We start from the raw sequence: 24235 nt of genomic DNA, 5'->3' as shown, positions 1-24235 counted from the left end.
AGAACAAGGTAGTGCCTCACATGTCCCCTTAACCAGTAGCTGTGGCTCTGTCTGCCTGATGTGGGGCAGGGATTTAAACACAGAGGTCCTCCTCACAGGTGAGTGCTGTAATTTCTGGGCTCTCTCTCTTCTCCTGTTGGGGCTATTCCTCTTTGTATAAATAATTCAATATTCATTAGTGTAGAGCTTTGAACCTGTTTCCTTCATCCTAGGGGAGAGCCTCCTGCTCAATAGAGTCATTACTGTTCTCTGTGGCTTATGAATATGGAAATACACATCTCATAGAATTGGAAGGGACCTTGGAAGGTCATCGAGTCTAGTCCCCTGCCCTCTTGGCAGGGCAAAGCACCATCTCTTTTTTTCTTATTAACCTATATGCCTCAAATCCCTAAATGGGCCCCCTCAAGGACTGAACTCACAACCCTGGGTTTAGCAGGCTAATGCAATATGACATTTTTTTGTATAAATTGGAAGAGTGTCAATGGGCAATAATGAGAGTGATCCACCCAAGAATACCTGGTGGCTAGGGCACACCACTGGAAAGTGTGAGACCTGTATTCAATTTTCCCCTCTGTCTGGTATAGAGCAGGGATTTAGAACTGATATCTTCCATCTCTTAAATGAATGCTCTAACCCTACTACTACTGGATAAAGGCACAAGAAGCCATCTGCAACTCAGCTTTTCTTGGGAAAAGGTTGATCTGACTTAGGTACCTAGCTCCATGAGAGGGGTCATAGCCATGGATCCTGAGGGGAGATAGGCAGACTTAGGCATCTAACTTCCCTTGAGGGGCAGGACTTAGGCTTAGGCTCCCCTTGGCTTCCCACTGGCTAGCTTAGCTAGCAGCCTGCTCAGCTTGCTAGTATCTGTGAATCTCATGTTTAGGTACCTAACCCTCCCCATACATGGTACAGGAAACCTGTATATCTCACATGGGGCTGTGAATTCCACTAGACGACAGGGCTGCTTGAAGTCAGTTATTGAAACAATTAAATCCCCCTTGTGAATCTAGCCCTGGATGCTCTGCAGCAAAAAGTTAGTGTTCAGCACTTGTCAGGATAGGCTCCTGAATCTGTAAAAGCATGGTAAGGAATGACAAACCAGTAACCTTAACGTCTGTGCAAAGGAAAACATGGGAAACGTCTATTTCTATGTTATGAATGTCAAATGGCTGCAAACAGTCCAATTCACATGGGGTCAGTCCATTACAAAGAAGCAGTGTTGGACAGAGGAAAGCTGGCATGTGAAAAACTATTACTTCTCAAGTAATTCTTGGTCAGGTAGATTAACCTTTTGAACCTAAACCTTCAGTGAATGTGGTTAATTTATTTACCCAAGCCTGCTCAGCTCAGGCACAGCATCTGGTTTGCAGGGGAGTTCCTGTTTCTACCCAGTTTTACAACCGGGCTGACTAAGACACCGTGTGACTTGGCCAAGCCTGCACAGTGACTCAGTAGCTCAACCATGGTTAGAAATGGGGACTCCCTTTTGAGAGATTCCACAGTGAAAATTAAAGCAGAATGTCTACAGCCATAACTCTTTATGGTAGCTTTATCTGTTTGGAGCAAATTCATTTTGGGGGAAGGGCTGGATGCTTGATTGGATGCCAGTCAACTACATTATGTGAATGTGCGGGAATTCTGCCCTTGGTTGCTGCTCCTGCTCATAGTCTCCTTTTCTTTCTGTCTTCTGCGTGTCTTTCTGCTCGCCTTCCTGAGAGTAGGCTAGTTAACTGGCTTTTGCATCCAGAGACATAGATGACAAATGCATCAGACAGACAGAAACTCTCAAATGTTTTCAGGGTGGCTATTATAAGATCTACATATAGGTTGCAGATAGACCCCCTTCAGTGCATATTGACTTCCCAGCAGTCAGATCACTGGCATATAATGACTTAAGTGCTCTCAATGCCTGTCAGAGTTGAGGAAAAGGCTGAGTGGGTAGTGGTACCGACTTCCAATCAGGATGTTCATCTGACTTCCAGGAAAATGGCTGTAGCAGACAGGTTGCCAAAAATAAAAAAATACAGCCAAAAACAGTCTCTTAAAATAAGTAAGCAAATAAAATAAAGATCAGTTAATGGGTCCCCACAAAAATGCATACAGTGGCCCTGCAGTGGCAGCCCAATCCTGCAGGAAACCCATGGAGCTTGCAGTTTTGTACCTAGTAGAGTCATGGCCTCTGCTCTGCCTACTAGCAAGCATAGCCATTGCAGTGACAGGTTCTTATAAAACAGTGGGTTTTGACCCTCTTTTATTGACAACCATAAAAAAAATTAATGGACATCTGGAAATCTTGGATGTAATTTGTGGACCCTCCCAGAGTCCACAGGGCATAGGCTGGAAACCACCATAATATGGTGGTGACAACCTTTCGTAGACCCCTTAGACATAGTCTGTCTGCAGACCACAGGTTGAAAACTGCTGCATATTATACCATAAAATATCTTTGTCCTGAAAGACAAATTTTGGCAAGCAGCATCCAGCATTTAAATCACTGCAGGGAATGAAAGGAAAACTGTGGGAAAGTGCTAAGTACCTTTATGCCAAGAGCTCTCAAAGCCGTTTTATGCTCTCAGAAATCACAGTTTTTCATTTCTAAAAACATAATAGCTTTCTCCTTGACAATTGCAAACAAAGATTATAACCTTGATGAGCAATGCCATCTGCTGTGCTATTACTTCATTCCCCCAGGCTGTGTTGAGAGGTGAGAGAACAAGAACAGGAACTAGAGATTTTGACCGTGGGTTTGGTGATGGGATATTCCACGTTAACATAACTTAATAATGTGACCGTCTCTCTTTCTTTTGCTTTCTTTCTCCCAAATCCCTTTGCCTTCTCACAGATACAAAACAGTATCCGGTGTTTGTGGGGCACAAGCCGGGACGGAACGCCACACAAAGGCACAGGCTAGACATCCAGCTGATCATGATAATGAACAGAACCCTCTACATTGCTGCTCGGTCAGTAGTGCTTTCCTCATTCCCTTCTTGCTACTCATAGAAAAAAATGATATTCTGAGTTCGTGTCTGCTAGACATGTATTTTAGGATTTTATCACATACATAGGTCTGTATAGTCCATCTATGATACAGCTTAAAAGCCACATTCATCTGTCATCTTGGGCTCAATCCTGCATGAAATTGAGCCGTTTCTGAGGGTGCTGGGTACTGGCATTCCACATTAAAGCCAGTGGAAGTTGAAGGGTCTCACAAGAGCTTGGGGGATAGAGCCAGAATCATTATTTCTTTAAAGGAGTTTGTGATTTTGTGTGAGCACACAATTAATTACATATTTTGGAGAACAAATACAAATGATCCACTATGTGCATGCATACATATTTGAATAAGAGTAATTAAACTTTAACGTTGCTGTTCTAGGCATATTTTTGTAGTAAGAAGAAAAACCCTGCTTTTCTTTTGCTGTTTTCCACAAGGTTAACTGAATGGCTCTTTTAGCCAGACAGATATATTTTTATATACACAAGCACACGCATTTATATGGGAGGCCTTATTAGGCCAGCTCCTTAGGTGGTATAAATTTGCATACCTCTGGTAATTTCAGTGGAGCTCCACTGATCTATACTACCTGCAGACTTGGTGCATATTATGTATAAATACTCATTCTCCCCTAAGTTGTTGTCTTTCCAATATTAACAGAAGGTTAAAGCTTATTGTTATTATACAAGTGTCACAGTATGGTACCTAAATACCATGCTGGTTGGCACATAAGAAAGAATACATTGAGGGAGCAGATGTGTTAGAGTCTCTGACTGGTGGACTGATTAACACACCAAGGAACCGAATGGTTGAGTACAAAGGTGCCATTTTTACACCATAACTGTACTTTCAAAGTGCTTCTCACTATGCCTAGACATTGGAGGAGTCTGAAGATTTCACTCAGCTTCTGACAAAGTCTTCAAATATAGGTGTGTATTTCCCACATGCCTTGGAGATTTTGGGTCCCTAGCCCTCTTCTGATGTCCTAGGGTCTTTCCTTTCTTCTGCAAATACTCACCAAAACCAGCCGGCCCTAGAAAAGATGAAGTCTTGCAGCTGTGACAGAGCTGGGAGTACTGTTTAAAGAGCATATATTTGTAAAACAAAGCCTTTTGTCTTTTTTCTCTGCTTACCCTTTCCTCAGACTCTCCCCATACATAATTGTGCCAATCCTCATGTCTACGGTCAACCTATTCCCAAATATTGCATGTCATGCTTCTGTAACATTCCCAATTTCTGTATACAAGTCGCCAAAAATTACCAGGCCTCAAACTCAAGTCTGCACTGCAGCCTGTCGTACTCCAGAAAGGATTGGATAGCCAGGCTAGCTTTTAATGTTCATTAGGGGCCAAATGCTGGGAATGAGGGGCCAGTCCAAATACACAGATGATTGTACAGTACACAGGAAGGACTAGAATCCTTAGCATCAGCCTCTATAGCACTTCTGTAGCACATCCTACATTGCCCAAAATAGTGTTGCTACAGTTTTGGAATGGTAGCAATGGATGTGATTTATGGTGCCCCATAATTTTTGAACTACACAGTAATTTTTGGCAACAGGATCCATGCTGTGTATATACCCCCTGGCTGTGCATCCCACTGTACACCTTCACCTTCAATTATTCTTCAGAGAACAAGTGTGGAATTCAGCTCAAAAACACAGAGAGTGTTCAGAATCACCCTGGGTACTCCACTCTTTGCTTTCCCACGAAAACATAGCACCTGTGTAGTTATGTGCCTGGAGTGTGAGGGAAGCAAGAGAATCGCAGGATTTCCTCCTTCATGTGATTTATTTTTTCCATAGTGGAATGCCCCCTTCTTTTCTGTTTTCACATTTGTTTTCTTTTTTTTAAATGGACAGGTTATTTGTAGGGTGACAATTTGAATCGAGACACACTAAGGCAACTTGGCTTGGTGGATAAAACTAGCCAAACATTCCGAAACTAAAATGTTGATGCAAATATTAACTTCTGTTCAGCAAGGTACATGCCTCTGCTGCACACTCACGCTTCAGTTTGAAAAACAATCTGAACTTATTGTAATGGCAAATTATCATACACAACTCGCCATTCATTTTAAAATATGAATTAGTTCCTTAGTCTATGTACAGTAAACTCTTTCATATCTGGCACTCTATTATCTAGAGCTCTCAACCGGAATTTAAACTATAAGTACATTTTATTTACATTTTCAATAAGCACAGAATAGTGAAAGTAAATACACATAAATACAGCAAATACAATATACATTTACAGTGTACAATACTACCATTGTTGCTAAAGTGCTCTGCGTACATTTTTGTTTGTTTCTTAATATCTAATACTGTTTTTCTTTAGTGGTATGCATTGCTAGGCATACCTCTCTATTATCCAGAATATTTGAATATCCAGCAACCTCCTGGGGCTGCCAGACATGAAAGAGTATACTGTGTGTCGTAATTATGAATAGTATATAAAACATTTTGAAATGAGTATGTGTATATTTTATTCAGACGAAGACGTGCATCAACATTATTGGGGACAAATGAGCTGCCAAAAGAACAGAAAGACTCTATTTTTACTTAAACAAGCACACCCAAAAAAATCTTCTTACACTTTTCTTTGCTCCAGTAACTAAAAACCCTGTTAAATAGATTATTTTCCTCCTCAGAACATTACTGGAAAAAAATCCCTGCTAAGTTAAAAAGCCTATGTGATAAAAGGGAAAATTCAAAAGGTCATTTTTATTTTCAGGTGATAAACTTTCAAAAAAATCTTTCCATAATTAGTGTGCATGAAAGTTTATATCTGTAACACTAATGGTGGCAATAAACTAAGAAACTAAAGCAAATGTGAACACAATCAGAAATGTTTATCAAAGAGGTTTGTAACAAGATTAAATGACTGTGTTTAGCATAAATCCTTTAGCTACCATATCAGATGCTTCTTTTAAGTTGTTTCTTAGGTGTGTAAATCAGTGATACTCAGTTTACATTTGTATCCAATTAGCTTAAAAGCAATCAAAACAGATGATTAAACAGGGAGGGTTTTGAGAAAATCCAGCTCTCACTATAGGCTTTGCAGCTAATTTCCTTGGGAGGAAAAAGAACAAACTGATTTCAGAGACAGCTCGCAATTTATTACTGGATGTCTGGCATGCAACAAAATCTCTATTTGCCAGTTGCCCATTTTGTCAAATAGGATAAAAGGATATATATAAGAATTTTGTACTAAATATTATTACATATTTTTGTGGGCTTGGAAAGATTTCAGTGCAAATTATGGGCAGGAGATTCAGCTGATGTATGTTAGCAAAGCTTCACTGAAGTCAAGGAGACTAGCGCAGTTAGCGCAATTTACATCAGCTGAGCATCTGTGCCAGGGGCATCATTTGCTTTGGGACAAGCGAGGCAATTGCCCCAACAGACTTTAGTCTACATTTACGCTACTGCAGAAGATCATGAAATGACGTTCAGGGCTCAAAGTCGACCCCTGTGCACCTCGCAAGAGGCAAGAAATAAGGAAGGTCAAAGGGAGAAACACTCCCGTCGACCTTCCTCTGTGTAGACAGACATGGAAGTTGATCACAGATAAATAGATTTTGGCTATGCAATTGGCATAGCTAAAATTGCATAACTGTGGTTGGCTCTCATGCCTATTGTAGACATAGCCTTGGTTTGCTCCCCTCGAACAGAGGCTTATATGCTCCATTATATCTTCCACTTTTTGCCCCCTGTCCCAACTTTGCAGGGTACAATAAAAATCACAGATTATGTTCTATAGAGTGTCACAAATTTTCCTGTTCTCTCCCCCCACCAGCAGTTTTTTTCTGAAATGTTGCCCCTGAGCTGTCCCTCTGCATCTATAACAAAATGGCAGTATTTTCTTCTTCCCTCAGAGGGTGCACTTTTCCTGGCATTCACTGTGTTGTCTCTCCCTGCTGTCTTGTCTGGTGCTTGCTTTTATTCCCATGAGCTGACATCACCCCTATGTATACACAGAATGGCTCAATGAACCCCTGCAGTATCAGAGTGCAGTTACACATTTCCAGCCATGGCGTTGAGTGGCCAAGGGTCATGCACAGCCAGCAGCATTATTTAAATTCCCTTCCTCCACAAGATTGTGCCATGGCGACAAAATTCAGTTCTGTTGACTGGAGGTGGGAAAATGGAAGCAGAAGCATTAAGTCAGTTTGTATTAGAATAACTTTATTAGCAGAGATGTGAGAACACATCTACCACAGCCAGTACACAGCAATGGGGAATTGAGGGAAAACCAGTCCCTTAGGCTCCATAGTGATTTTCATTAGAAAGTTTAATTTTTTCCAACATTATGAGCAACTATGCATCACATACAGCATGCGCAAATGGTTTTATTTAGCCTGAAATCAGATTTCATTGAGATAATTCCACAGCTTGGTGTCTGAATTCTCCTGGGACACTTTGGCAACCCCAAAAGTAAGTCTCTTATGCAGTAAAGTCTCTTAAAAGAACCCTGGTGTGATACTAAGAGACTCAAACCTCTCTGAGTCTCACTCCTCTACATCTACTGGATTTCTGTTGTGGTTAGTTTGTCTTTTAAAAAGAAAACCATATCTCTAAAATGAAAATTAATGTAAGGAGCTGTGCCAGAAGGAGGCCAATCAGAATAGTTTTTCCAGGTGTTGCCAATGCATAATAATCAGTTCATTTACAATTCACATTCCTGGGTTCTACTGTTATGTTATGTTATGCACCAACTGCAGCTAGGAATATGCATATGTATAAAAAAAGGAGAAAGTAACATTGCTGTCTGTAAAGTTGGTACCATGTTAATATATCACTTTATTCTGACACTGACCAGGACCATAGCTCTACTGATAAAGTAAAGCCGAGTAATAAATAAAGCATTAAACCTGTCTGGAAAGTAAATGACAGTTCTGGTTTGTAGTGAAGACTGAGGGAGAAAAAAATCTCCTCTGTTTGGCATCTTACAAAGCAAACTGTCTCAACTGCAGTGGCAGACAGGGTTTTTTTTAAAAGCCATTTTCTATTAACAATGTTGCCCCTTTTCTCCATGTGACAGAAGTGTTGCTGTAAGATGAAAATAATCAAAGAGTGTTTTCTATCTGCTTTAGTTAGAATCTAATATTGTTTCCCTCAAACTCAATAAAATGAAGCTAATGTCGACAGCAGAGGATGCTAAAATAGAAACAGTCTGTATCCTTCAAAACGGACTCCTATATAGCTCCTCTTTTCAAGCTGTGAATTGTTTTCTAGTCACAATATTTTCTGCACTTTTTCAAAAATCATTGTTATTTCAAGGAAAAATGAGATGGTGGGTGTTTTTCATCCATCCTACCCAATTTGCTCATTCACATGTTTTGTTTTGTTTTTTAATTCTATGCCCCAGTCAAAAATATCCCTATGCTCCACTCACACAGAAGAAAAGTGCTGGAAAATATCCGTACATCTGACTTTCTGGGCCTCTTTCCTCTTGCTCAGGGAAGATTGGCAGCTAATTGCAGAGAAAACCACGTTCTCGGCAAAACTGGAAGCTGAGCACAGGCAAGACGTAAACTTTTTTGAGGGTGAATTTTAGGGCTTAATTTGGCCATCAGTGTGTGAAGAGAAGAATAATTTCTGGAAACAATTTTGTTGCTGTCAATTTTTTCCCTTCCGTATTGTCAATCAAATCATCCTGGCTGAGGCTGGAGGAATAATTAAAAAAAAAAAAGGAGTTAACCTCTTTAACCTTGGATAACTAACTATGGCAACTGAATACCATCCCAGAAAGCTGGTAAGGTTGCCTAAGTAGGATTGCAGCTGATATAAAGATGCACTAAAACATCTGCTGACCCCAGAGACTGTAAAATTAGCCCCCTTTCTTCAACCTCATTCATACAAATAAACTGCTATTAGGAAGAATCTTGAGTTAGGCTTTGTTCATTTTGTTTCAAATTTCCCTTCTCAGAGAAAAGCAAAGCAGCTTTATGTACAGTGGTGCATTCTCAGAAAAAGTGGACCAATCAATCAGTAATGTTCTCTTGTGCAATGTCTGGTCTTTTATGTTTTTAATTGTATAAAATAAACTTTTGCTTTGCATTCATTTACCTTTGTTTACAGGGACCATATTTATACTGTTGATATGGACACCTCACATACAGAAGAAATTTATTTTAGTAAAGTAAGTTGGTTTTTTATCATCCTGAAACCCAAGACACTCGAGAGAAAAAAAGAATAAATAGGAATTTGATATTGTTTCAAATAGCTTGCTGGCACTTCTGTAAGAAACTATTAATGAAGTAAGGTGGGATTGCTAGTCATGTATGTAGAAGACTGGAATAACGGTCATGACCATTGTAAATTTCTGATAAGGGATTTAGGTGCAGGTTGAACCTCTTGTAATCTGGCACTCACTAGTCCAGCAACATCCATTGTCCACCATGATTTTAGTTAACTGAATGTCCACTTATCATTTTCTGGGGGGCCCATAAAGTCTGTTTGCAGCCACCAGACCTGGCTCTCAGTGTTCTGTGCTATTACTTAGCTGTAATGTACCCCTAAAGGTCTTCTAAGTACCCAGTAAGCAGAGAAAGTGTTGGTAATGCTGCTGGACAATATTAACTTCCCATGGTTCAGCAAATCTCTCATCCGGCACCAGTCAGGTCCCGAGGGTGCCAGACTTGAGTGGTTCAGGCTGTAGCTTGAAAGTAGTGAAACATCTATTCATTTATGTTATGTTGCGTTCTTTAATTGCTATACTATACTAATTAAGAATACTAAAATTCTCATATACACAATGTTTAGTTAGATGTGCAAGAATGCAGTAAATAAACTTCTATATTAGCGTGCCCTAGGGTGTTTTAAAAAAATCCACATTACTTCCATGGGAAATTTGTATGGGAATAGTTTTGCTTGCATTGCTCTCCTCTGTGTAAGCATGATAATTGCTAGAAATGATCCCACACACACATCTTTGTCATACTGGTCGGTACACTGTATACCCTACATGCTAACTGTGGTATTCATAGAACACCACGGTGAATTTCAGCACAAGAATGGAAAAATGGGCTATTAAATTCATGCCATAGACATGACATGACATGATCCTAATACTAAAGTGAGGTCACAGAGCAGCAGAGGATAGAAAAGTATTGTTACATCCATGAAAAATATTTTAGGAAGGACTCTTAAGGAATGAGCACTAACTCAGTCATTTAGTGGAGATGTTGTCACGTTGAAGCCCTGATTAGTGTTATAAAGTTGTTAGCATTTTAAATTACGAACAATTAAATTAAGTTTTACTATAATTATTCAAATCTTCTACACTGAGTCCTGGACGTAATAGATGGCGATATGTGGGATCAGGAATTTTCCCCCTGATCAGACCGTGCTTGATCTTTTTTTTTTCTTTTTTCTTTTTCCCCCTTCTCTGCAGTAGAACATGTGGGCCACCTTCAGGGATCACCTAGGAGCATTGCACTTAATCGATTCCTTGCCCTAGCATGAGGCCCTAGGCACTGCACTTCCCATGTCCCCCCATTCTCTGCCTTTGGTACATCATAGTCTAGTCTCCTGTGGGCTTTAATTTAAGTTGCTGGGTCAGTGTGCAGATGCCAGAGAGTGGTATTGGTGTCCTATGGGATACAGGCAGTCATATTAGATGATCGGATGGTCTCTGCTAACCTTAAACTCTATGGCTACATCCACACTAGAAGCATCTGTCTACCGAAGTTACCATCAGAGGAGATGTTCCAACAAAACTTCTGTCGACAGATCATGTCTACACATATAAGCAGATCAATGTTTTGATCCACTCTGTCGACAAAAGGGCCCCCTGGAGCATGTATACAGCTCTTTTTTTTTCAGTTTCTGTCAAAAGTATTCATTTTGTGTGTAGCTGCTCCATGAGTTTTGTTGCTAAAACCACACATTTGTCTACAAAACTCTCTAGTGTAGATGTAGCTGAAGACTCTATAACTCAGCTACTTGGAATGCGAAAGATTTGCTAACTCCAGAACACGGTATATCTAGATTCCACTTCATAGAGGAATGAAAATCCAATCTAGTCTTTACCTATGATCATTCCAGGAGAACAATGTTAGCTGATAAAACTTGCCATACTTTGATAGACAGAGGATCTCTTAGTCTGTTAGCTAATGTGAAAGAGAATAACCTGAATTGGGTTTCTTTGCTCATCTGAACTACATTGTGCCAGTGTGTATGCTTTGTCTTGTTAATTAATGAGTTTAGAGTCCATTTGCAACAATTTGCTTTTCAAAAGTATATCAAATTATAAGAAATGGTAAGAAAAGGAAAGACTTTTTGTAAAAGTGTGTATATGTTGAAAAATTGTCAAGTTGTTAAGATCACGTTTCCAGTTTTTAAAAGATGAGATAGGTTTCTAGTTTAATGAATAGATAGCAACAGAAAACTAAGTGAATGTTCTGCATCACTAATCCTTCATTGTTATGGTGAATTAATCATGGAGAAAAGGTGAAGAAAGCTTTCAATAAATGTATGTTCAGCAGCTAGTCTCCCCTAGGGAACTCTTACTTCTGAAATCAAATGCAACAACCTCTGGGCTCTAATTGATTTCTTTCTTGATCCTTGCAGAAACTGACATGGAAATCTAGACAGGGTGATGTAGACACATGCAGAATGAAGGGAAAACATAAGGTAGGCAATTTTCATTTCTCCTGAAGCTGCCACTTTAGTTTAGTTTCTTCACTATTATCTAAGACGGCTCTCTGTGATGTGGAATGGATCATGCCATTCACTTCTTTGCTAGTAATTGCTTTTTCCATCAACTCACTGAAGTCTTTAATTTGCAAAAATAGTTTGCTTTTAATGTGATGAAACATTACGACAGCAGCTGCAGTAACATCATGAAATACTTAGAAGCAGTGGGAATTATGGACACAGTGCTAGGTGTATTGACATTGGTTAATGCAGCTTTGTAGAATGGAGCACTGATGTCCATTCTCCTTTGGGAGTTTACTGAACAGCTCATAAAAAATCTATAATGGAAAAAGTGTGTTTGTAGATGCAGAGGAACTAATTTTGATCTCACCCACATTTTACACTGGTGCAAACCATGACTAACATTAGGCTATGTCTACACAACAAGATAAATTTGAATTTAAGGCCATGAGCTCGATATTACCACATGACACTTTTCAATGTAAATACCATTAGCTCAATTTAGAGAGCACTAATATCAGTATTACGATATTGGCGGTACCTGATGGGTACCGTGTCAAGCTTGAATTCAGAAGTTCAATTAAAGGCCAGTGTGGAAGTGCCACGTCTTAAAATCGAATTTATGAGGCTCCAGAGGTGCCTTGTATGTAACTCACAATGCCCTTCAGTGCTCCACTCTGGCCACTGCTCTAAGGTATGCAGGAATTACATAAGAGGAAGACCATTGATTTCACATCGGGACCAGGAAGCCTGCGGCTGTGGGGTCATATTTGTATGAGAGCCTGAGAAACATCTTTCTTTCTTTGCTATTAGCACTGTGAGTACATCTACTAATTACAAATAGCCCCTGCGCAGAGTTCATGGTTCTTTTTCTACACTTAGTATTTTGTTCTGCTCTGCCTGGTGCCAGCCACTGTTTTACCACACCACATAGTGGCAAGCCTGTGATGGGGGTAGTGCTTGCATAAGAGGGCAAGAAACTTCTTCTCAGCAGTTTACATTTGTGTGTGAAAAAGAAAATCACTTAGGGCTTGTCTACACTAGCTCCCTATTTCCAAAGGAGCATGGTAAGTAAGGTGTCTGGAGAGGAGTAAAGGGTCTTCAAAGTTGCCCAAGCACTTCGAAGTACCAGCGGGTGAGCTGCGGCTGCACGCGAGCCAGCCCTTCGAAGTTTAACACTTCGGAGTTGGCGCAGGAGAGAATTAGCTTAATGAAGTGCTGCATATGCAGCGCAGCACTTCATTAATAATCTCCCAACACCCTATTTACCATCTTCCCTTCGAAGTAGGTAGCTAGTGTAGACACAGACTTACACAAGCAAGATTCCACCTGGAAAAAGGGTTGTTTGCTTAACATGGCAGGGGAATGAGGGAAATTGAATGTGTATATATATATAAAAAAATTACATTTCATAGAACTAGAACAGACTTCAGAAGGTCATCAAGTCTAGTCCCCTGCCCTCTTGACAGGACAAAGCACCATCCACCCCTTTTTTTTTTTAAATCTATTTGCCCCCGTCCATAAATGGCCCCCCTCAAAGATTGAACAAACAACCCTGGACATAGCAGGTAAATGCTCAAACCACTGAGCTATTTCATCAGATACCCACAGCCACTTGCGGGTCATTTTGTTTCCCATGCTGCACCAGTGAAAATACCCAGAATGCTATGGGGCTCAGGGAACTGTGGGATAGGCTTCCACAATACACTGCTGCAACAGTCAATGTTTGCCGATTGTGTGTGGCAGCAGGAAGTTGAATTTGTGGGGAGCCTTTGGGAAGGTGGGTGTGCTCACATTCAAATTTATAAAACCCAGTGGTAAAAAATTGATTTTAATAAAGTCGAATTTATCTCAAAGTGCAGATGTAGCCTTAGTCAGCACACAATCAGGCCCAAAGGTTCTGGGCCTGATTTCCATCCCTTTTGTTCTAATGCACTCCAGTGAATTAATACGTGATACTGTTCTCTTGCAACAATAAATCTGAAAAGTCTGCAGTCTTGAGTAAAGGAACAAAATTCATGGACAATAATGAGGTCTGAACTACAGTGTCAATAAAATGTCCTCAGTTCCTAGTCCACTAGGTTCAAAAAAACAGAATGAAAATTCATTGTCTTGTTCGTTCTCAGTTAAAAAAATTTTGAACTAAAGCTCAGAATATCATAGTGGCTAGAAGCCAGCTTTATTTTATCCCTGGCAATGAAAAGGCATGGCACAAGTATAAAGCTAAAGCATCTGTAGTATATCAGGTAAAATATTTTTATTATTTTTCTTCAGGATGAGTGTCATAATTTTATTAAGGTCCTCCTGAAACGAAATGATGATACCTTGTTTATCTGTGGAACAAATGCCTTCAACCCTTCTTGCAGGAACTATAAGGTAAGTGTTGTGTTCAGGAGATTGCAGCGTTGCTCTTAAAAATTTAGCCATTTATTCTGACTGTTTGGTGAGCAGTATAATAAAGGTGTCATTCAGGATTATATAGTTGATCCTCATTTGTTTGACTTCTTCAGCATTCTAAATCTGGAATCTTGATTGGGTTTCTGCAGTTTGCCTGGACTGATATACCTACCTCTTTGCAACCCCTTCACGTGAAAGTATATTGCTACTTGATTTCATCCTTCACAGTTGTCTTAAATAATAACTTACTGCTCACAGCAAAAACATGAACAAGTCACCTGATTTTTTTCAATTAAAAAGTTTATTAATTACACATCTCAAAGTACAGGCCTGATGCTGAGGATTTTTCATCCATAAAACATTCTGACTCTGGTACTGCGTTGTGCCCAATCCCAGAGATGTTTGCCTAGACACTCAATGGTCTTAGCATAATGGAAACTATATATTTTTACTATACTGTTATATGGGGACCCTATTAGTAGGGAAGCTGTGCAGGACTCGACACGCTTCTTCATTCTGATTTCAGCAGACAGGGAAATGCACAGGGGGAGAAATGTTAAGGTTAAAACATCATATAGAAGTTAGGAGCAGGCTGCACTAAACAGCTACCTGTCTGCCTTGCTACTCAAGTACATGGTGGAGCTGAAGATTCTTTCCTTCTGCCTAGTTATGTGCCAGCATCCATGAGAAAACCTTGATTCAACCTTTGTCCAGCGTCTGAGGAGAGGAGTATTAGGCCCTGATCCAGAACCCACTGAAATCAGGAGTTTTTTCAGTTGTTTTAATGGGAGTTAGATCGGGGTCTTACCATTCAGCCTAAGAGCCATGCACACTTTTAGGGTCTGCCTTTGTCACTAGGTGTATTTCTAACCTTTCTCTGGATTCACTTAGTACAGTAAACCTTTGATATCGTGGACCCTGTTTTACCTGACATCAGTAATAATGGACATTGCCTATCCCCCCCGCCCAAAGAAAGTGTACAGTACAGTCCTGTAAATTGCCACTCACCAGAGACACCATCATCCCCCCTTCCCTCCCACTTGGCTGAGACAACTGGCCACAACTGGGAGAACTACCACCAGGTCTCTCCCCACCACAGCTGCAGGGTCCCTGGCCATGGCTCAGAGAGACGCTGATGCTGCTGATGCCAGGTCCCCCTACCTCTCCCTTCCCAAGCGGGCAGCTGGGAAACAGAGGAGCCGCCATGCTCAGGGCAGGGCATGGGAGGCTCAGATCCAGGGGAGCCTACTCCACTGTGCTGAAGCCAGGAGGAGCTGTGAAAGTCAGTGAGAAACTCTCGGATATAATGGAGTGCTGTTTAAATGGACACCCCTCCATTAGGCCATTATATTGAGGGTTTACTGTACTGAAAAAATAAAAGCATACTTCTGCTCACGTCTTAGTCCAGGGCAAACCTCCCGTTACATTGAGGTATAGGATCAGGTCCAGGGGTATTTTAAGAAGTGTAATGAAAATGCACTAAAGATATCAACAGCCAGGAAAGCAGCTTTCTTAGTGCCAGACAGTATGACCCTGCCTCTCATCATCCTTCTTCTGCCATGGTAGTTTAACACCTGCAGTGACTTTCACCTGGAATGTACATCAGTGCACGTGCTGAGCAGCAGGATAGTCCTATTTATTGCTCTCTGAAAGAAACTTCTCCTTCAGAGGAGAAGCTCATTTCCAGTTACTGATATAGTACAGATATCTGACAGGAGGGGAATTGAAGTCAGAGCAACCAGTCTGGTTAAAAAAAGTTTCTCTGTTTTTTCCTTCTCTTATCCCCAACCTCCCATCTATATCTTGTAGCAAGGTTTCCTGTTTTCAGTCCTAAGTTTATTCTTCTGTTTGTCATTGCTTAGTGCACACTACAATTCATGTTGCTAACAAACCTCTAGGAGTCCTCATGCCGGATAGCTATTTTTAGTACAAATACAGATTTTCTTGGCATCCTAGTATGAGGACCCTTTCTGCAGATGCTTCATTCCATTTGATATATGGCCCATGCTGATTCCCTCACCTGTTGCTATGCTCTGAGAGCCTGCACGGTGATGTCTCCTGGGGCCTACAGAAGGTCACTCTGACACCTGCACAGACTTTCCCTGACTATATTTCAGGGATTACAGCTAGCACCAGGGCACAGGAGACATGCCAAAGGGAAGATAAGGCCATCCCTCAGCCCCGTAAAGTGAAAGTGCAGATGACCCTGGAATGTTCTGCTCCTTGCAGCGGGAAGGAGCTCTGAGATAGCTCACTTCCCTGCACCCTCACTTTATGTGCCTTCCCATCCCAGAAGCGCAATGGAAGGTCTTCACACAAGAGATCCATGGCAGGAAACAAATGATAGCAAAGCATCCATTGAATGACTTTGGTTTCATGACACATGAGTTTCAAGTTGATGGGGGTAGGTTGATGGTGTTAGATGGATTATTTATCACACTCTGCAATTCTGAACTCTGCATTAAATTTACACAGTTCATACCACTGAAGTGAGTTAAATATGCTGGAAGGGTTTTTTACCTCAACGTATAAGTTATTGACGTAGCCTGATCCTTTTTAATGGTTAAAAATAACTGTATTGATTGCCAATTAATACTAATTAATGAGCTGTAGGGGTTAATAAGGTTCTTATCCCAGAATCAGGCTCCACAGAATTAAAACTGGCAAGTTCAATATCCTGAAGTGAACCTCAGGGTAAATGGCAAAGACAGTCACACTGAGGAAAAAGCAAAGCCTTAGCTATTTTTATTAAAGCCAGTGCTTTTTTCTAAAAATGAGGAGCCGGTATGCAGCCGGGTCTCCACCCCCTTCTCCCTTGCCAGGGTCCCCCGGGGCTGGAGCTGTGGATGGGGCTCTGTGCCCCAGCCAGCTCTGAACACCGGGGATGCGAGGGTTCCCCCCAGCCCTGGCCTGGTCCACTGGGCTGGAGCTGCTAACAGGGCTCGCACCCCAGCCGGCTCCCAGCTGCGGAGCTGTTGGGATCAGCCTGCCACTTGGCTGGGTACCCTGCTGTAGCTGCCCAGGTGCTGATGCGGCATGCAATCCCATACTGGCACAAAAAAAAAATAATTAGTAAAGACAAAAAAAAAAAACCCTCCACACCACCTAAATAAATAGCTATAATATACAGTATTAGGGATATCTTTCATGTCATTCTCTGCGTATGCTCATATTCTTATGTGCAAGCCTTTTTTGGGGACCTGAGGGTAAGCAACAAAGGACTAGCCCTCTCCCCAGCATGCCAACTGAGTCTAATGGTCCAGAACCTCAAAACCCTAAAGTCCATGGTAGATAACAGTGAAGGATGAAAAACTACGTGGTAGCTTAGAGTGTTTTGGGACCTGGGCACAATCTCAAATATTCACTCCAATGCCTAGTCTTCCATGTCTAAATCTTACTTCATCACCCTCATAATATTGGCTGCACTTATCCTGTATATTAACCTAGTAGTGACATAGCTCTTTATCATATTCATTACCTATCGCGCTAGCAAGCTGGTGGTTAGACCAGGCCCAGGGTTCATTCAATGTTACTGTGGTTGCTGATATTGTCTCCTACTCTTGACCAAGCTTTTCCCAGTTCCCCCAAAATCTAGGATTACTGTTGGGCCATCTTTTCTATGCAAAGGATCATAGATTTGTTTTACTTTTTCTGACTTGCTGAAACCAATGTCTTTCAGGATACAGGCCTGTAGGTTCCTTGCATTGTTGAAAAGTAAAATAAAAGGCTAAGCTATCTCTGAACTGCTGAGTAATCTTACCAATTGTAATATATGAGTCTTAAACATGTGCTATCTGCACTTTCTCTGTAGTTTACTAAAACCTCTTGAACTACTACAGAAGGTTGAGCTGGTTATTTGTATAATTACTGTACCTGATGGTGAATTAATTTCCCAGGGGTGACACTTAAGTCTAAGGTTTTAGCACTACTGCACAGATTAATTCTTGCTTGATTGTAAGAGTGGTTCTGTATACTACAGGCTTAGTGGATGCAGTAACTGTTGGGAAGCCTTCCTCTCCAACATGCCAATCAGAAGAGAGAATAGCAAAGTTTTGACTACCCCAAACAGTGCCCCAATTTAAAAGGGGATAAAAAGACACGCATGCAAAATATCTCATGCTTTCCATCTCACTTGCATGAGTTGTTGTAGGCTGCTGTTTTGGATAATAGCACTGCTGTTGCATCATCTGGAGGATACCAGTTAAATATTTTCCAGAAGCATGGACCACATAATCCACTATAGTTCAACAGGAAACCCATGTAGAGATAAAATAGCAGCTAAAGGCATTTGTAGAATTTAATGAGGATCAGAATGAGACGCTCTTAATGTACAGTAGCAGCACTGCTGCAAAAAGGGCCTTCTTCCTTGCCCCAATATGAACAGTACCATAGGTGCATAGGTTTTGTCTTGGGTAAGAAATTTAATTTTGTATTCTGAAGAAATTCTGTTGTTGGTTTGTTTTTCAGATGGATACGCTGGACTTCCTAGGAGATGAGTTCAGTGGAATGGCCAGGTGCCCCTATGATGCAAAACATGCCAATGTTGCGTTGTTTGCAGGTAAATAAACACAACTGAGACTGAGGAAAAGTGAGAATAACCTACTCCTTCCGTTCTTGCGGGTCCTGCTTCCCATGATACAGTACCACCCCACACAACATTACATTTTTAAAATGTGGGAGAAAAGATGGGTGAGGTAATGTCTTTTATTAGACCAACTTCTGTTAGAGAAGCTTCCCAGCTTACACAGAGCTCTTCCTTAGGTCTCATTTAAAATGTGGCTCAGTAAGTGACTTAGCATTTAAAATGTGTCTGAGTAAGTAACTTAAAATAGGGGCCACCAGGAATCATTAGCGCAGGAAACTTCACAAACTGTGGGATTAACTTCAATACCATAAATAACTTTGTCTACTGCCTCAATTTCTGATTCATATTTACTGGATTCATGCTACTAGAAGAGAGATAATATAATGCCAGATCAGTGTAAGACAGAAATCCTGACCCTATTCTTCTTCTGTGAAAGCCAAGGACAAACTCACATTGGCTTTAGCAGGAGCAGACTATGATCCTATATTTGTGTAAAACGAAGGTGCCCTTCATAAGGAAGGTCAGTTCAGAGAGGTTTAAAAATATCTGTGAATGTGTTCTTCTCTGCATCAACAAAGAAGGCAGAAGTGCTGTGTTTTTTTAAAAAGTAGAAACATCTTGACAGATCATTCCCAGCTGTGTCAGGGGAAGGAGAGAAATCTGTTGGTTTAATGATGATTTATGCTGCATGTAACAGAATGCAGTTAACTGGTGTTTTTCACAGTCATTTAAAATGTGAGTGCATATTAATTGTGTTAATTTGAGCCATTGATTATACAAAGATATTTTGGTACTTTTCTCCTTTGGCAGATTTCTGATTACATTGTTTAATTATTCCACTTGTGGTCGTATGAACCCTAGTGACCACATCTCTCTTTAGGCTGTAATATAGATAGCAATGTTAGTCACCTAGGATAATATTACTGCTGTTCTTTTTCTCAAATATCTTTGTGTTACATAGAAAATAGTGACTATCTACTTCTTGAAAATGATGTTAGAAATTCACTTGGGAACATAGCACTTCACAAACAGATCAACCACTAAGTGGAGATCAGTGCTGTAACCATAAAAACAGAGTACCACCTACAGTGTCTGAACTGACATGCTGCTGTCTTTTAAAAAGAAAAGATGCTCTAGTAGGATGCAGTATGCTCTCGCTCAGCAGAATATGAATTAATAGTGCCATCTAATTTAAAAATGCAAATGAATAATTCATTAAGCGTAGTCAGGACAAAATTAGAGAGATTTTTCTAGATGCTGGAGAGTGACCTTCCTTTGTGGACTTCTCTTGTTTAATCCAGAAGTTCAAGGCTTCCAGAGGAAGAGGTTTGTAAAGAAACAGCATCTTCTAACACAAAATCAGTACTTTTCTTTGTGACACTTGCCACAGGATTGGCGGGAGAAGTGGGGCAGGGGTGAAGCCAGCTGAGTACTAGCTCCTTTTTTCTTTTTTATGAAAAAAGCACTGCACAAGGGTATTACATAAGCAGCTGCTGCAAACGACGCATCATTCCCATGTCATAGGAATGTATCACACATTCTTATAGTATGTTCATTTTGGATCAGTTCCTAGGAGCAAGATACAGTGCAAGTTTTCGCAAATTAGTTAATTGAATAATGAGATTCTGAGGATCAGGACTACTGCCTGTCAGTCCAAGCGGTAAAGTTGGTCAAATAAATTGTTACAGAATGGAGCAAGTAAACTCACCAAGCTTCATTAAAAACCATTCTGTGTTTGATAGATTATAAAGTCTGAGCCCCTGGGAAAAACTTTTGTAGCAGCCAGCAGTTTAGGGAGCTAGCCCACCTGGCTAATCTCTCACATGCCCTTATGTGTACGTGACCCTTCTTGCAGCTATTGTAGATAGCTTGTGTGGAGCGTGATTAGTCGCAAGATCTAATGGCATATGCCAGAAAAGGAGAGTGATTATATTGATGTTGAGCTACAATACCCACAGTTAAAAAGTTCAGCCCTTTTTATTGTTTCAGTGTTTTAGTGCTATTACTTTGCCTAAGAAAGTAAGCCTATTTTTATACAGGCAAAGTCTGCTATGAGTCTCATGGTGCACACGTTAGAATACTGTACTGTTAATGAAAAGATTTAATCTGTTTTTCAAACTGTGAAGGAAAATGAAATGCTGTCTGCTGCTCTTAGCTGGAAATAAGAGGAGGGAAGACAGAAGGGTGCAGAAACCTTTGAACAAGGGGACACCCACTTTGTCATATAGCCAGTGTAGATAAGTTCCTGCCTAATACCAGTACATCTCCCAGTGGGGTGGATGTAGCCCGTACCCATTTCATTTAGACACAACTGAGATTGAGTTACTGCATCTGCATTATATTCTATGTTTTGTGTTACTATGAATTATCATGGGTGAAAAAGATATTTCTTAGAACCTGAAATAGCCCTACAGTACAGTGAGCAGATTTTCCAATTGCTATCAAACTAAATTTTGTCATTTAACTTATGAGGCTTTGCCTCACTCTCTTGTCCTTGCTGTGCCTTGTTACAGCACATTCTTAGCTTTGCTGCTCTTATGCTCATTTAGAGGTAAAGATACCTAAGCATAGATCAGATTCCCACAAGCATAGGGAGCCATCATCAGTCCCGTCACAGTTACATATTTGCATTGTCATCCCATGCCCTGATGGTCGTTGAGCTGAGAATGTAGAGTAGGGATGCTCTCAACAGATGAAAGACCAAATAGGAAGAAAGTATAATGTGTTAGTTAGCTAGCACAACAAAATTAAGGAAGAGTGCTCTCCAGAAGTACAATGGGCTTAAACTGCAGCAAGGGAGGTTGAGTCTGGACTTAGGAAAACTTTCCTGTCAACGTGGTTAAACGCTGGAATAAATTGTCTAGAGTGGCTGTAGAATCTCCATCACTGGAGATATTTAAGAACAGGTTGACTATATATCTAACAGGGACAATATAGATGGTGTTTGTTTCTTCCATGAGGGCAGGGGACTGGGCTAGATTTTTCTTCCAGTTCTAGTCGTCCATGATAGTTTCACAGACTTGCTTAAAATGTGTTTAAAATTAGACTTTTCCAGTCACTGTTCCAATCACATTAGATTACTGGTGGTATGTTGTTGTAGAAGTGTCTACAATGACTACTGGACATTTCGGGGGGCCGGGGCTGGACATTTCAGGTCCAATTTATCTAACGGGACATTTTCTAGAAATATACTTTTTTTCCAGTGCATCCTTCTGAAATTTTCATTTCATTTTAAAGATGAGCAACATTTTAGTTACCCACTCAGAATTTTCATTCCAAAGAGATTGAGATGATTTCATTTGTCCCGTCTCATTTGATTTATGAAGGGAAGTAATTACGTTATTTCTCCCCTCCTTATTTTTTTTTCTTTTTCCTTCTCACCCCATAAGAGGGAAAGCTGTATTCTGCCACAGTGACTGACTTCCTTGCAATAGATGCAGTCATTTATAGGAGCCTTGGAGATAGCCCAACCCTGAGGACAGTCAAACATGACTCCAAATGGTTGAAAGGTGAGTAAACAAAAAATAAACTGGGGAGAGGAGGTACATGTCTGATGAAAGTCTTGCATTGCTGTCAGATCTTGGTACAGTTTCATTTCAGCAATGCTTTCTGCCAGATAGCAGAAACAATATTACATCTTCTACTACACTGATTTATGTACCTTTTCTCTCTCCGGCCCCTTCCCCGAGTTACTAGATGCTGAAAGAAACTACAAGTATCACCACAGTAAGCTACACACATCCAACTTTCCAAGCCTGAATCTTGTATTTTATAGCTATTATTTTTAAAAAAAAGAATTTTCAGGGCTGGTAGAGGAGACAAATGTTCTTGGTCTATGCCTGAACCAACTCCTTCCCTTGGACTGTGGTAGGTAACAATCAGGCTTTTAAGAATTTCTTCAGCAATATTATGGTTTATCACCAGACATATAATTTTTTACACAAAGCCTTAATGTTATAGCTTTTAGCTATTGTGTAGCTTTGCTATGGAATTAGGCAATTTCTAAATACCCTCACTGTTAAGAAAGTTACTGCTTACCCTCTCACAGGTGTCATGAATAGCAGTGACACAGTGAGACAAGCTCAAGTGTAAGGGCTTGGCTTGCATGCAGAAGTGCAGAATCAGAATGGAGTTGGGAAAGAAACCATTAGCCCAGTATGTGCATGAATCCCAGGTCCCCATGGATCCATCTGTATGTCCTACTGCTGTTGCTGAGTCTGGCAATCAGCAGTTGTATGTTTTGTTACTCTCTCCACATGTGAGGTTTTGGCCATAAGGACCTACCCTTGTTCCTGTTCTCCATATCCATATTTCAAAGTGTCACCATCTTCACCTTTCCTCATTCTCATGATGAACTCCATGGGGAGGGGTCATTGCAGCAACATGCCTGCAAGTCCATAATTGCCTTGCATTGGTTCTCCACAGAGTTGCCTTCAGCCCAATCTCCAGTCAGAATGGATGTTTTTCCTGTCTGATAAGCCATTAGCTGGGTGAAATGTCTGAAAACTGAACTCTCTGCTCCCCCCCTCCAAAAAAAAAAAGTTTGTCTCTGAATATGAAGTTATATATGTTGCTCTTATCTGTGCCTTTGATTCATTTTTATTTTATTCATGATTTTCATATTTATGTAAAATAAAAATGAGTCAAAGGCACAAATAAGAGCAGCATATATTTCATACTCAGAGGGCTTGTCTACACTAGCTCCCTACTTCGAAGGGAGGATGGTAATTCGGGTGTTGGGAGTTTATTAATGAAGTGCTGTGGTGCGTATGGAGCACTTCATTAAGCAAATCCCCCCCCCATGGCAACTTCAAAGTGTATAACTTCAAAGTGCCGGCTCTCATGTAGCCGCGGCTCACCCGGGGTACTCTGGAGTCCCTTTACTCACCCCGGGCACTTCAAAGTACCAGCAGGTGAGCCGCGTCTGGACGCGAGCCTGCACTTTGAAGTTAAACACTTTGAAGTTGCCGTGGGGGGAAATTTGCTTAATGAGGTGGTTCATATACACCACAGCACTTCATTAATAAACTCCCAACACCCGAATTACCATCCTCCCTTCGAAGTAGGGTGCTGGTGTACACACAGCCAGAGAGAAACTTAATAATATATATTCACACACACACATGCACACGCACACACACTTAGTCAGAATGTGTTTTCTGTTTCCAGAACCATACTTTGTTCAGGCGGTGGATTATGGTGACTACATTTACTTCTTCTTTCGGGAAATAGCAGTGGAGTACAACAGTATGGGAAAGGTAAGGGAAGTGCCTTGAATTCTTTTGTAATATTCAGGGAGAAAAAAAAAACTGGCCTTGGAATTCTGTTAGGAATGACCTTGAAATGAGAACCATAAATCACAATGACAAGGTCATCATTTTGAGAGGATCCTGCTGCTCGAGCCAAAAGGTTGGCTGGAATGAAACATTGCACGCTCTGGATATATAGCGTGATGGTAGCAATATGTTCTGGAAGCTCTTTTATTTTCTTAACTCTGCAAAGTACATTGTAAATTCATTGAATTCTTCATATTAAATAGTACTTAAATTTTTACTTTAAAGAGGCAGCTATACTTAGGAGTATCAGGAGTACT

General features: G+C 40.7%; 1 protein-coding gene across 5 annotated transcripts in view; it reads left to right on the top strand.

Moving 5' to 3' along the window:
* SEMA6A (semaphorin 6A) overlaps window positions 1–24235 on the top strand; it is a 154825-nt gene that overhangs the window by 77429 nt on the left and 53161 nt on the right. For all 5 annotated transcript variants that reach the window (XM_074994985.1, XM_074994986.1, XM_074994984.1 and 2 more), the window contains exons 3-9: window positions 2846–2963; window positions 9081–9141; window positions 11574–11636; window positions 13935–14036; window positions 18525–18615; window positions 22032–22151; window positions 23812–23900. In XM_074994985.1, the coding sequence (XP_074851086.1) occupies window positions 2846–2963; window positions 9081–9141; window positions 11574–11636; window positions 13935–14036; window positions 18525–18615; window positions 22032–22151; window positions 23812–23900 (644 nt within the window). The remainder of the gene's footprint in view (window positions 1–2845; window positions 2964–9080; window positions 9142–11573; window positions 11637–13934; window positions 14037–18524; window positions 18616–22031; window positions 22152–23811; window positions 23901–24235) is intronic.

Source organism: Carettochelys insculpta, chromosome 5 (assembly GCF_033958435.1).
Source record: "Carettochelys insculpta isolate YL-2023 chromosome 5, ASM3395843v1, whole genome shotgun sequence".
Classification (NCBI taxonomy): Eukaryota; Metazoa; Chordata; order Testudines; family Carettochelyidae; genus Carettochelys; species Carettochelys insculpta.
Note: the sequence above shows the minus strand (reverse complement) of the source record. Positions and strands in the feature narration are given on the sequence as shown.